The sequence below is a fragment of the Scyliorhinus canicula genome, chromosome 9, assembly GCF_902713615.1.
Source record: "Scyliorhinus canicula chromosome 9, sScyCan1.1, whole genome shotgun sequence".
Classification (NCBI taxonomy): Eukaryota; Metazoa; Chordata; class Chondrichthyes; order Carcharhiniformes; family Scyliorhinidae; genus Scyliorhinus; species Scyliorhinus canicula.
The window spans coordinates 37369824-37384473 of NC_052154.1; the positions used below are offsets into that span (position 1 = coordinate 37369824).

Here is a 14650-nt window from a genome sequence, read left to right on the forward strand (position 1 = left end):
CTGCAGCTCCTGGATCGCAGCCCCCTGGGCTGTCTGGGTCTCCATCAGTTCCCTGTTGGTTACCTTCAGGGACTCCAGCAGCTCCAACTTCAGCTCCTGGAAGCAGCGCAGCAGAATCGTCTGCTGCTCCTGGACCCACTTCCTCAGCTCCTCAAAGCTTTCGCCGGCCGCCATTTTGTTTTCCTGCCCCCGATTTTTCCTGAGTGTTTTCGTCGATCTTCTCTCTGCCCCACTCCTGGTCCGGACCATGGGACCGCTGGGGCGACTCCTGGCCTCTTTCCCCCGTCGGGATTTGCCTCCTCAGCTCCGTTGGGGGCCCTGAAAAAAGCCCCGAAGTCCGTTAATCGCGGGAGCCGCCGAATGTGCGGCTCAACTGCGCATTGCCGCCACCGGAAGTCCAAGGTCTGCCATATTAACTGAACGCTGCCATATTAACTGAACGGCAGTGGACCTTGCCCTGGATCAAGGATGCTGTGGAAATGTAGTCCAGTAAGAGTTGCCAATCCCCAAGACTAGTAGCTCTATTGAATGCCAGCGTTCATGTTGAGGCAGTGGCTGCTGCTGGTACAACACTCACCCAAAGCAAGGATATCATTGCTGGACCCCAGGTGAGTGATGGTGGCAGGGGGGTGGAGTCAAAGGATGGTGGAAGTCAGAAGCAAGGTCAGAGGGGTAGCTTTCAGTGGCCCCTCCCTTCTCAATGTCTAGTCTCTCAGTCACTGGGTACCTTTGAATAAAGGTTAGCCCCGGACCTCCTGGGTACCAGCAAGCAACCCCGCAGGGGTTTGCTTATTATGCTTCCTGCATAGCTAACCACCACCCAGTGCCAGGATGAGATGAGTAATGAGGCAGGAACGCTGTCCATTTAAGCAGCAAGTTAGCTCAGTGGTTAGCACTGCTGCCTCACAGCGCCGAGGTCCCACGGTTCGATCCCTGCTCTGGGTCACTGTGCATGTGGAGTTTGCACATTCTCCCCGTGTTTGCGTGGGTTTTGCCCCTCAACCCAAAGATATGCAGGGTAGGTAGATTTGCCATGCTAAATTGCCCCTTAATTGAAAAAATAAATTGGGTATTCTAAATTTATTTTAAAAAAAGGAAGGCTGTCCATTTGCCATGTTGCCTTGGATTTAATCAGTATGGAATCAGGAAAGGGGTGGGGTCCCCGCCTACTGTGCTCTCCGTCATCACCAAAAAGGCATTAACTTCTGCCCACCATCTCCCAGAATTTTTTCCAGTAATTTTCCCAGCACTGACCGGCCTGTAATTTTTTGGGCTATCTTTCTTCCCTCGTTAAACAATGGTACAATGGCAGCAATCCTCTGGCACCATGCTGTTGCTGGAGAGGATTGGAAATTGATAATCAGAACCATCACTCTTTCTCCCTTGTTTCTTTTAGAGTTCTGGTATGCATTTCATCCTTACTCTCACTGTCCAATGTACCCATCACCCTCTTTCTCGCTGACCTAAATTTGCTCCAAGTCTGACAATGCACTGATTTTTATATTATCATTCTTTTTTGCAAATCCCTCCATGGTTTTGCTCCTCACTATCTCTGCAACCTCCTCCAGCCTCCAATCCTTTGAGCTCATTATACTCCTGCAATTATGCCCATTTGCACATCTCCCACTCCACTTTAAATTTATTTTTAAAAATAAAATAAACTTTCATCAGGGTCTTTTTTCCTTTTCAATTCCTCAACTCTACCCATACAGCCTTCTGACCCTCTATTGCTTCTTTTTCAATTAAATTCCAATTAAGGGGCAATTTAGTGTGGCTAGTCCACCTACCCTGCACATCTTTGGGTTGTGGGGGTGAATCCCACGCAGACATGGGGAGAAAGTCCAAACTTCAGAACTAGTTTTCCATTGTGCAGGAAGAAGCTTGCTGAAACTGTCTTGATTATTACCAAATTTGATTTAATAATAATAATGGTTATTATTGTCACAAGTAGGCTTATTAACACTGCAATGAAGTTACTGCGAAAAGCCCCTAGTCGCCACATTCTGCTGCCTGTTTGGGTACATAGTGGGCGAATTCAGAATTCTCAGCTGGTACGGGAATTGAACCTGCGCTGTTGGCCTTATTCTGCATTACAAACCAGTTGTCTAGCCCACTGAGCTGAACCAGCCAAATAAGTAGCTACAGAGGTAGCTTATGCATTACTTGTAATTTTCCAAAATCCTTGGATTCTGGACAGGTACCAGAGGATTGGGTGCCAATATGACACCCCTATTCAAAAAGGAGGAACATAAGAACTAGGAGCAGGAGTAGGCCATCTGGCCCCTCGAGCCTGCTCCGCCATTCAATGAGATCATGGCTGATCTTTTGTGGACTCAGCTCCACTTTCCGGCCCGAACACCATAACCCTTAATCCCTTTATTCTTCAAAAAACTATCTATCTTTACCTTAAAAACATGTAATGAAGGAGCCTCAACTGCTTCACTGGGCAAGGAATTCCATAGATTCACAACCCTTTGGGTGAAGAAGTTCCTCCTAAACTCAGTTCTAAATCTACTTCCCCTTATTTTGAGGCTATGCCCCCTAGTTCTGCTGTCACCCGCCAGTGGAAACAACCTGCCCGCATCTATCCTATCTATTCCCTTCATAATTTTAAATGTTTCTATAAGATCCCCCCTCATCCTTCTAAATTCCAACGAGTACAGTCCCAGTCTACTCAACCTCTCCTCATAATCCAACCCCTTCAGCTCTGGGATTAACCTAGTGAATCTCCTCTGCACACCCTCCAGCGCCAGTACGTCCTTTCTCAAGTAAGGAGACCAAAACTGAACACAATACTCCAGGTGTGGCCGCACTAACACCTTATACAATTGCAACATAACCTCCCTAGTCTTAAACTCCATCCCTCTAGCAATGAAGGACAAAATTCCATTTGCCTTCTTAATCACCTGTTGCACTTGTAAACCAACCTTCTGTGACTCATGCACTAGCACACCCAAGTCTCTCTGAACAGCGGCATGCTTTAATATTTTATCGTTTAAATAATAATCCCGTTTGCTGTTATTCCTACCAAAATGGATAACCTCACATTTGTCAACATTGTATTCCATCTGCCAGACCCGAGCCCATTCACTTAACCTATCCAAATCCCTCTGCAGACTTCCAGTATCCTCTGCACTTTTCGCTTTACCACTCATCACTCATCTACCACGCATCAGGAAGGCAAAAACTGGGTAATTGTAGGCCGATTAGCCTAACATCTATTGTTGGAAAAATGTTGGCATCAATTATTAAGGAAGTAATAGCAGCATGTTTGGAAAATCATAATCTAATCAAGCAGAGTCAACATGGCCTCATGAATGGGAAATCATGTCTCACTAATTCATTTGAGTTTTTTGAGGAAGTCTCAACCAGAGTGGATAGAGGGGAACCAGTTGATGTGTTGTTTTTGGACTTTCAGAAGATGTTTGACAAGATACCTCACAAAAGGTTAATTCATAAGATAAGAGCCTATGGTGTTGGAGGTAGTATATTGGCATGGATAGAGAATTGTCTAATGAGCAGGAAACAACAAGTGGGGATAAGGGGCTTATTTTCAGGTTGGTGACCTGTAACGGCAGTGGGGTTACACTGAGGGAGAATTCAGAATGTCCAATTCACCTTTCAATCACGTCTTTCGGGACTTGTGGGAGGAAACCGGAGTGATACAAGTGGGAATCGAACCCGGGTCCCTGACGCTGTGAAGCAACAGTGCTAACCCCTGTGCAGCTGTGCCACCCATTTCAGTACATCACTACATCAATTGAAGTTCAGTTTCTACAGCGCAACCGCTTTGTAGCTTTCTAATGTAAGAGAAAAATAAGAACATCTTTGTGAAGCGATTGGACCTTTAAGTGTCCTTTGTTTTTAATATGTGTTAAGTGGTGACTCTTCTGTTATGCTGTAATATGTAATGCATTGAAATCGACAATTAGACAATTAATTAACAGATTTTTGTTCTCACTATCTTAGCTTCATTTGGTTCACTGGAACCCAGTAAAATGCAACACCAGTGGTGAAGCCATTCTGTCTGAAAATGGTCTTGCAGTTGTAGGAGTATTTATAAAGGTAACTTGAAACAACTGAGCACTTGTGATTTGGATTATTTCTCATTTGGAAATATGATGGTACATTTTTCTCTGTGGGCACTCAGTGATCACCTCACAGTCCTGAGTCTATAAGGTTGTAACTTGCACTAATGTTCCTCTATTAACATAGCCTCGGCAAGCTCCAGACACAGGCTTGCCCTCTGTCTAGGCTCTGTGTTTAGAAATCAGGCTAAAATTCTAATCAGAGCTGCAGACCTGAGATTTGAGCTCCTGGCTGTCAATGTCATGGCCTTTGGAGAGCAGTCATAAAAGAACCCAAGTGCATCTAATTTTCTGGAAGTAGAGAAATTTCAAGCCAACCTTTTATTCAACCTGCAAAAGGAACCCAGGCCCCGTATCTTCCAGGCTGCATGTGTCTAGGGGTAGGGCCTCTACCAAGTTTCCTTCGTTGTACAAGGATTATAATGGGAGAAAGAATGATAATAGCAACACTGGACTTCCACCTACTCCAGGACACTCCTCAGAAGATCCCAGTGTAGAGAATGGCAGCAAAGACTTGAGGCAAATGGCTTGAACCTGTATCCAGTTTTCCTCTTTCCTGTTCCAGGGATTTGCCAATTGCCCTAGTGCAGGGAAGAAGAAAGTCTACCCTGTGAAAACAATCTGAATAATAAAAGAAACCGTGTTCCAACAGAATATCAATATTCAAAAGAAGTATGCAAGAGATATTTTTGATTGGTACATGAAGGGCAGCACGGTAGCATGGTGGTTAGCATAATGCTTCACCGCTCCAGGGTCCCAGGTTCGGTTCCCGGCTGGGTCACTGTCTGTGCGGAGTCTGCACGTCCTCCCCGTGTGTGCGTGGGTTTCCTCCGGGTGCTCCGGTTTCCTCCCACAGTCCAAAGATGTGCGGGTTAGGTGGATTGGCCATGCTAAATTGCCCGTAGTGTCCTAAAAAATAAGGTTGCGGGAGGGGTTGTTGGGTTACGGGTATAGGGTGGATACGTGGGTTTGAGTAGGTTGATCATTGCTCGGCACAACATCGAGGGCCGAAGGGCCTGTTCTGTGCTGTACTGTTCTATGTTCTATGATCAATTTCTTATTGATGTTTTGTTTTATTAAAAGCTTGGAAAAAGGCACGATAGTCTACAGAAACTTGTGGATGCATTGCCAGCTGTTAAACATAAGGTAGATGGATAACTGCATTTAATTTGTTTTCCTTTTTTTCACTTGCAATTATGCCCCTCTATGTTATTGATGTTCTCCTCAGTTGAAAAAGCAGGGGTGGTTCAGACTGGACAACTGGATAGGGTATACTCAAGCAGTTCAGCTCAAGTACATTGTTACTGAGCAATCACAGTCACAGTCTTAATTTTTCCAGTTTCTGAGGTGAAAGTTTAACATGGGCGCCAAATATTGATGACTGTCAAATAACTTTATTTTATGGTTTTGATTTTCTTATGTGTTCACTCAGGTAGGGCATCAGTGCAGGATAATTTTCCATTTTTGGCAACTATTTTTACTATTCAACATTCAAGTCAATTAGACCCCATAAAGCACTTTCTGTAGAGTCCCAACAGGATGTCTTAATCTCAATCTTACCTGAGTAGCTTCTTTTTGTGCTCCACTTCTCATACCAATTGCAGTTATGGGGCTTTTTCGTAAAATTTTAAGTGCCCAACAATCGCTGTACACCATGCACTGCCTCCTCTTAAGGACTGCTCAGCAGCTATACATGTATCATACTTTACCTAATCTAATCTAGTGATGAGAGTTTACATACCTGCTGTGTTTTAGGTTTATTAAGGGTCAGAAAAATATATAAATTTGACTGCATAATATGGCTGAAATGTTTGAATAGTACTACAGAGCTTGTGGCATGTTTAAAGTAACTGCTGAAGGGAAGAAACACATTTTGATGTTTTTGTAGCCTGATTTGTTATGATCTTGGCTGGGATTTTCTGGTCCCACCCAAAGTCTATAGACTTTTGGCTGGTTCATCAAATTTTCTGGACCACTCACGGATTCCCACCACAGGCGGGACTGGAAAATCCTGGCCCGCCGGACTAATTTTCACCTATTTTAGAGTGTCTTTGCTGTTGAGCTGTTTAACCCAACCTCTTAAAGCTGCGTTTTATCTGCCAACTTTGCAAATTTTCCGGTATCTTGCATACTGCCCAAATGAGTATGGCCCCAGGTTTTTGTGTGTTTCCACACTGTTTAGAAAAAGGAAGATTGTCAGGGATGGCACCTTGCACCTTCAGCATTCAGTCAGGATTGGCCCAGATGCTCCCTCCCATCTGTACATGGTGAGACAATCCTCTACTTGAGCATATCCAAAGAGCATCTGTATGTATCTGCAAATTGTGATTCCCAAAAAAGGTTGTCACCAATTTACCTGACCTGCTCTTAAACATTGGCATGATCTCTGCTTCAACCACTCACTCAGTGCATTCCATAGCCTCACAACCCAATGCAGATTTTCCTGTTCTCTGTCTGAAACCGCTTGTTTAATTTTGTATCTATGTATCGCTCCATGTCGAGGAAGGGCCTCCATTCCATGTATGTGTTGCTGGTATATTGCCATTATACTTGAATGCTTACAACTATAATTCCTTCATTTTCTACCAATTTACAGTGCCACAATTATTTTGAGGGCCATAAAGACCATAAGGGAACCACGGGTATCACTTAAAGCCATAGTTGCTTACACCTATAAGATGTCCAACACCAAACCTGAAAGGTGATGCAACAAGACAACACAGAGTCATAGAATTTTACAACACAGAAGGGGGCCATTCAGACAATTCAGCACCGGCTCCCAAAAGAGCTGCCTAGCTCGTCCCATTCCCCAGCCCTATCTCCATGGCCCTCTAAATTCATCACGTTCAAACATGTATCCAACTCTCTTTTGAAACCTCCTATGCAATCCGCCTGCACCATTCTCGCTGGCACTGCATTCCATAACCCAAAACTGTCTTGAGTAAAGAATTTTATCTTCATCTCATTCATAGCTCTGTTGCTGACCATGTTGAAATTGTGACCTCTGATCACTGACTTACCAACCAGTGGAAACAGAATATCCTTCTTTGCCGTGTCAAAATTGTTCATAATGTTGAAACCTCAATAAGGTCACCTCATAATCTTCTCTGCTCTAAGGAGAACAAGCCCAATTTCTCTAATCTTCCATTGTATCTAAGATTCCTCATTCCTGGTATCATTCTAGTAAATCACCTCTGCACTCTCTCTTGGGCTTTAACATCTTTCCTTAAATAAGGTGCCCAGAACTGGATACAATATTCCAAATTTGGTCCAACCTTTCATGAGGCACCATATCAAATCCTTTCTGAAAGTCCAAATATACAACATTAACAGCACTATCCTCAACTACCGCTTGTGCCACCTTGCAATGAACTCAGTTAAATTTGTCAGACATGATCTGCCTTTGACAAAGCCATGTTGACTGTCCAACTTCTTTTCTCTCAGTGTATATTTATCCTATCCCGTATTATGGCCTCCATCAGTTTACCCACTATTGATGTCACACTGACAGGTCTGTAGCTTTGTTATCCTTTGCACCTTTCTTAAACAATTACATCACATTTGCAATCCACCAGTCCTCCGGGACTAATCTTATGTCCGAGAGGCCTGGAAAATTTCTGTCAAAGGATCTGCAATTTGCTCTCTTCCCTCTGAGCAATCTAGGATGCATCCCATCGGGCCTGGCGACTTTTCTACCTGGAGTGCTGCCAGCCTTTTTAGCACCGTTTCTTTATCTATCACTATTGCTCAGTTGCTCATTACCCAAATTTTCAACTTGGCCATTGTCACCACCTTCTATTTTGGTAAAGACAGAAGCAAAGTACTCATTTAGTGCCTCTGCCATACACTCAGCTTCAGGGAGCAGCTTACCCTCCTTGTCCCTTATGGGCCCTGCTCTATCCTTCACTAATCATTTGCTATTAATACGTTTGAAGAACACTCTACTATTTGTTTTAGCGCAGCCTGCCATCCTTTCCTCATGCTTCCTCTTAGCCATCCTTATTTCAACCTTAGTCTCTCTCCTGCATTCGAGATACCCTTCCTGATTTCTATTGCTATTATTATTCCGTCATGTATCACATGCCTATTTTTTCTTCCTTATTTTCTCCTCAAGAACTTGAGCCATCCAGAGTACTCTAGCTTTGGATATCCTGACTTTATTTCTCATGGGTATGTATCTAGTTGCACCCTTATCATCTCTTCTTTTAAAGTCTCTCATTTCTCATCCACTGTTTTAACCACCAAAATGCTGGTGAAATAGTTGATCTGCCTGTGATCAAGGCTGTTAGAATACAAGCCAGCCAAGGTGTCCAAAGTTATTGTTGTCTGCTATGTGTTGCACTACTTTGTCTGACAAAGAAGTTTTGCCATGAATACAGGAGAATGCAGGTAGCAGCAATCAAGGAAGAAAATGCTGGCTAGAAGATAGAATTTGTGACTCAACAAGAATTTCACGGCAGACTCAGCTAAGCACCTAAAGTACCATTACACAGCAATAACCTACCTGTAACCAATACCATGGCTAAATAAAACAATACTTCCCCTGCCCCATCCATGCATCAAATCCTGAAATACTTGTGCATTACACTGCAACAGATGTCCCATTCCAACGGAACTCTCTCAGCACTTTTGAGTGGCAATTAACCTATCCTAAGATCATGTACTCCATATGCTCTCATTTTGATTTCCTCTTCAAGAGCAGGCCATTAACTGCAAGGCCAAACAATGTGTTGCTTCGAGTATAATTGTGTGATTATACAGTCAGTGAAGAAAAATGTTAGAAGAATAGAAAGTGCTGGAAATGCACAGCAGTCTGTCAGCATCAGAAACAAAATTAATATTTTAATTCAACGGTCTTTTAATGATTGGTCCTCAACCTGAAACATTAACCCTAATTCCATATCCAGAAATTCTGCCAGACTTAATGAACATTTCCAGCATTTTCTACTTGTACCTCAGATTTCCAGCATCCAAGTATTTTACTTTTGTATTAATAAGAGATATGTTGAGTATCTCTACACAAGCTAAGAGAAATTAAGTATTTGAAAACATTTGGAATCCAGAATTCAAGATCCAATTAGTGAGCATTTAATGATGCGTGGATTAAATGACGATTTCCATAATGGATTTGCTGAAAATAAGTTTAATATAACATTTTGAAGAAATGATTGAACAAGTAAAGGAAATAGAGTGGACATAGAGGGCGTGATTCTCCAAATCTGAGACAAAGTGTTGACGATGACTCAAAATTTGTAGAGTTCCACGACAGAAAAACTGGCATCACAAGTGCACTGATTCTGCTACTGTGGAACACAATCAATTTTCAAGAGAAACGGTGCCGGATTCACAGATTTTGCAATTGACACTCAGGAGGCTGACAAGCTGCAGTTGCATATAAACAATTCTTCCCCCATACTCACCATCACAGTGAACAAGATGTCAGCAAGGAGAGCATCCCCAGGATTCACGGATGCCAAGCTGGAGACTCTCCTGGACATGGTGGAGGATGACCCTGTACCCCGGCCCAGGAAGGAGGCTGCCAGCCACCGCCGTTCACCATACCTGATGCAGGTGGCAGAGAAGGTCAGCACCATGGGCAATGTCATCTGGACCAGTCAGCAGTATCAAAAAAACTGCACGACCTCCTCACAGCGGCCAGGGTGAGGAGGCAGCACTGTGCTCCTAACACCAAACCCCCTTCCACACACCTGTGACCCTATACCCCCCACCCGAAAGGCGGGCAAACCTCCCCTGCACCACATGCCGGCACTCATACCAGCCACCATGGCTGGGTGCCCTGGCCACTGACGCCACTAGCTACCTAACCCCAGGGCTGCATGCATTGGACTGTCTAACGCTGTCTTTCTCTGTTTCCCTGACCCCTCTCCCCAGAAGAATGCCGCGTACAACTGCCAGGAGCAGCAGAAGACAGGAGGGAGACCGCCGGACCTGCGGCCCCTCACTATGGCAGAGCAGAGGGGCCTGGATGTAGTCAGCGGCCCAGAGGAAAGGGAGGTCGCCGAGGTGGAGTTTGACCGTGGGTGGTGTTCGACCCAAACCACCCTCACCCCACACCACTCTCAGCCCCCACACCACCCTGCACCACCCCCACCCTCACCACCGTCCACCCCAGCTTCCATGGCCACGAGTGTGCACACCCTGATCGACACCAGAGCAGGCCTCCAGGACTGGCAGCGCCAGGTGCTGGGGTAGCCTCAGGATAAATCCACTCGCAGCCCTGTCCCATGGAGCAGACCAGAGGCCATCGGGCACCCCGGGGGAGGAGGAGGTGATGGGGAGGTCCGTGCTGGTGACTCCCGCAGAGGAGGTGCGCGACCCCTCTGTTGAGCGATATGGAGGATGCAGCAGGCCGTCATGATGTGGGCCCCTCCAGAGCAGTCCAGGCACCTGAACCGCATTTTCAGGAGGCCGAAGCACCGCTCGATCACGCTCCTGGTTGCTGTATGGGCATCGTTGTAGTAGGTTTCCACATCAGCCACAACCGCAGCGTATAACCTCTGTAACCCAGGAGCTAACCCCCCAGCTGGGTGGGGGCATTTAGAACATGTCGGGAATCGTCGGGTTTGCCAGGATGAAGGCGTTGTGCACACTGCCCGGGTATTGGATGCAGAGGTGAGTGATGTGCAGCCTGTTGGGTGGCTGGCTCTCCAAACTGAGCGGCTGCCACCTGTTCCTCTGCGGCACACACCACTGCTGCACCTTCTGCTGCTTCAGCTTTGCCTCCTTGAGCAGCGGCAGCTCGCACAGTCGCAGGGCTTCCCCCAGGCTATGGCGACTAACAGGAAGGCCACTATTGCTGATTGAATTCTAATATCCATTTCTGCAGGAGGTGAAAGGCCGACATGTTAGCATGCTGCGTACCCCTGTGCCCAACCAGATCCAACTGGCTACATGATGGCCCTGGTTGGCCCTGTGGGCTCTGCCCCCATATGTACACCCCTATCCTCATATCCCGGGCCCCGTTGATGCTTAGCACCGTGGGGGCTTCTGGCCTGGTGCCTGTCCCTGATGCCAGAAGTACCATCGACTGGTGCTGCCACTGCCAGGTGTTTGCTCCCCGCCCCGCACTCCTGTAGGGGCTACTGTGGGCAGTGCCCTAGTGGGTCACCGGCAGGTGGCGGCCAGGTGAAGGGGTGTATGGCGGAGGTTGGGGTGGGGCGGGGGGGGTCACCCCGGGTCACCCCGGCCATTCGGCCTGTTCCCCATCAATCCCCACTCCCCCGGCCCTGGCTGGGCCCTCCCCTCCCCAGCCAGTTTCCAGCCCACAGGTGCTCCTCTCTGTGTCCTACCTGCTCTCTCTCCCTCATCATCCATGACGCCGGTTTCACGATTTTTGAAAGCATAAGTGAACCTCGCCGTCGGGAACTCATCCCATCTTAGATGATCGGAGGAGGTGAATCCCGGAGGCCCTGGAAAATACCCAGTTGGGCCCACTAATGATAAGCAAAAGGTGTTTTCTCTGCATGCATTCCAAAATACATTGGCGCCGCTGCCGAGGTGACGGAGAATTGCGATTTGCCGTCAAATATGCGTCGCTCCGATTTTGGCATAGGACCCTATTCTCCACCAAATTGCATTTCCCAAATCCAGTGGTAGATAGATTTTTGGTAAACAAGGGGTTGATAGGTTATTGGGGGGTAGGCAGTATGTGGATTTGAATCTATCAGATCAACCATGATCTTATTAAATTGGGGAACAGGCTCGATGGCCGAATGGCATATTGCTGCACCTTGTTCTAATTCACGACATCATCACATTGGTTTACCATAATACCATATGCATATGGGTATTTAGATGGCAGTTTTAAAGAATTGAGCCAAATATCTGGGGTAGCATGGTGGTTAGCATAAATGCTTCACAGCTCCAGGGTCCCAGGTTCGATTCCCAGCTGGGTCACTGTCTGTGCAGAGTCTGCACGTCCTCCCCGTGTGTGCGTGGGTTTCCTCCGGGTGCTCCGGTTTCCTCCCACAGTCCAAAGATGTGCGGGTTAGGTGGATTGGCCATGCTAAATTGCCCGTAGTGTCCTAAAAAGTAAGGTTAAAGTAAGGTTTGTTGGGTTACGGGTACAGGGTGGATACGTGGGTTTGAGTAGGGTGATCATTGCTCGGCACAACATCGAGGGCCGAAGGGCCTGTTCTGTGCTGTACTGTTCTATATCTACTTGTCCCATTGGAATAATATGTTCAGAAGACAATAATACGCCTTCAGGGTAAGATTTGTCACAGGTGGGTAATCCATTTTTTTATGGGCAATCTTGTCTGGGTGGGTTTTTAAACTGCAGCTGAAAACAAGAGTCTCAACTTTGGAGTTCCAATTCTGTTGATTGTAGGAACGGCTCATTTCAGTGGGCAGTTACATTGTGGATATTTTCTGATTGGGCTCTTTCATTCAGAGGACTTTGATTGCTTATTGAATATCCTCCTCCTTGTAATCCATGGGGCGAGGGGTGAAAACTATTGAGACAGATGGGTATTGTAGTCTTTGTTGGAGACACAAATGTGGTCTTTGTTGGAGACACGACCTCCAGTGAAGAGGAGAGGAGGACGAGAAGAGTGAGAGGAATAAGGGATCACAGGGAGGCTCCACATGCTGTGGGAAGGGAACAGAGCAAAGCTATATGCCACTGGTCAGGAAGAGCCTAAAAAACACATCAGGGGCACAGGCGATCTTATGTTTGTTCTACTTTACCTGGAGGCTCAGGTGCGTAGTGTTGAATAAAAAACACAAAGCTTTGTTAATGAACAAAACTATAAATAAATTACACTACTAACTAAGATTTGTTCACATTCTTAAAGTAGAAGGTTATTTTATAAAACTATGCTATCTCTAACTTACAGAACTTTCAAGTATACAACTGCTCTCTATGCCTGACAGCTCTCTCCTAACTCTGAACTCCTAATCATCTAATCATTTTTTAATCTAATCCCAGAATCCCTGAGTCACATGATATGTATATGACTGATCTGTGGTTCCCTCTAGTGATAAGAAGCATTATCATCAACTTGTTAACCCTATTCCTATTGAACCCAATGTAATCTTCAATCGCCTTTCACATTTTAGAACAGAAACTTGGGTCCGCCAACGACCCCACGTCAACCTCCACTTAGGCCTCTGACCCAGTGGCGTGCAGAGGTCTGGTGATGCCCGGGGCAAATCTTGATTGTATGCCCCAAAGACTCAAGTATCAGGCCTAATATACTGAGAAATATTATGAGAAAGGAAAACATTTTGAATATATAAACACAGATGAAACATGAAATAAACGCTTTATTCGATTTTAATATAAATCAATCAAATTTATTAAGTTCTTTTCCCCAAATGATACCTCCTGTCACAAAACACCTGAACTACTTCACTTTTTACATCAGCTGTGAGAAATTCTTTTTCAATGCTTATTAAAGCCAGGTTGGTCAGTCGCTCCTGTGACATAGAAGACCTCAGATATGTTTTTATTAATTTCAGTTTTGAAAATGACCTTTCACAGCTTGCGACTGAAAATGCAATTGTAAGCAGTAATCTGTATGAAACACACAGCGTCGGAAAGACATCCCTCCCATACTGCAGTAAAGACTCTAGAGCATCTTTAGGATCAGGGGGAACTCTATTCCCTCCAGCTCGAAGGAGCATCACAAAATCAATAATTTTGTCATATAACTGAATTGCAACCACATCATTGTCATAATAATTTGCAACGTCTGAACATTCCTTTTTTAATTTCTCTTTTTCTTGTTCACCTTCAATCACTACTGAATTCAAGTTCAGAAGAAAAGAAAATCGGTCACTGAGTCTTTGAAGACGGACACTGCGGTCTTCAATTTCAGTTTTTAATCTGTTCACAATCTCTACCATTACTCTATTCATTTATTCTTGTGCCATCAGTCCACTATCTCTTGCTGACTCTCCAGGCATTCTTCTTCTTCTCCTTGTTCGTGCAATTGGTATTCCCCAATTTTCACAATATTAATTGGCTAAATCTATTGCATTGTGGATAATTTCGTCATTCTTCAAATTCAAGATATGAATAAGTCCTCTCAGATCACAAGAAGCTTCATGGAGCCCCATTTTCGGATCCTGCAAACGTTTTGAGACTTTCTCCACTGATGATAAAACTGAGTACCAAAAATTTAATAAAGCTATAAACGGGAACTGTTGAATAGAGTTAAGTAGCGATCCTGCAGATTTAGTTTCCCTTGAAAATTCTCCTTCCAGCAGGTGTTGAAGGCTTGCAATAACGTTGTCACACTCTTTGCGGATTACTTTCACAGCATCATGGCTGGAACTCCATCTTGTGTCACACTGTCTTTTCACAGTCCGAGTGACAAATGATTTTAACATTTCCCAACGAGAAGTAGATGAAGAAAAAAAAGTAAAGAGTTTTTCTAGAATGCCAAAAAATGTAACAACAGGTTGCACCTCACTTGCATGGACACAGGCCAAATTGAAATGAAATGAAATGAAAATCGCTTATTGTCACGAGTAGGCTTCAAATGAAGTTACTGTGAAAAGCCCCTAGTCGCCACATTCCGGCGCCTGTTCGGGGA

General features: G+C 45.2%; 1 protein-coding gene across 1 annotated transcript in view; it reads left to right on the forward strand.

Moving 5' to 3' along the window:
* Positions 1 to 14650, forward strand: part of LOC119970879 (carbonic anhydrase 5B, mitochondrial-like) — a gene marked incomplete at its 5' end in the record, with an annotated part of 63343 nt that overhangs the window by 37498 nt on the left and 11195 nt on the right. Inside the window, 2 exons of the mRNA XM_038805987.1 lie at positions 3970 to 4065; positions 5172 to 5234. Coding sequence (XP_038661915.1) covers positions 3970 to 4065; positions 5172 to 5234 — 159 coding nt within the window. The remainder of the gene's footprint in view (positions 1 to 3969; positions 4066 to 5171; positions 5235 to 14650) is intronic.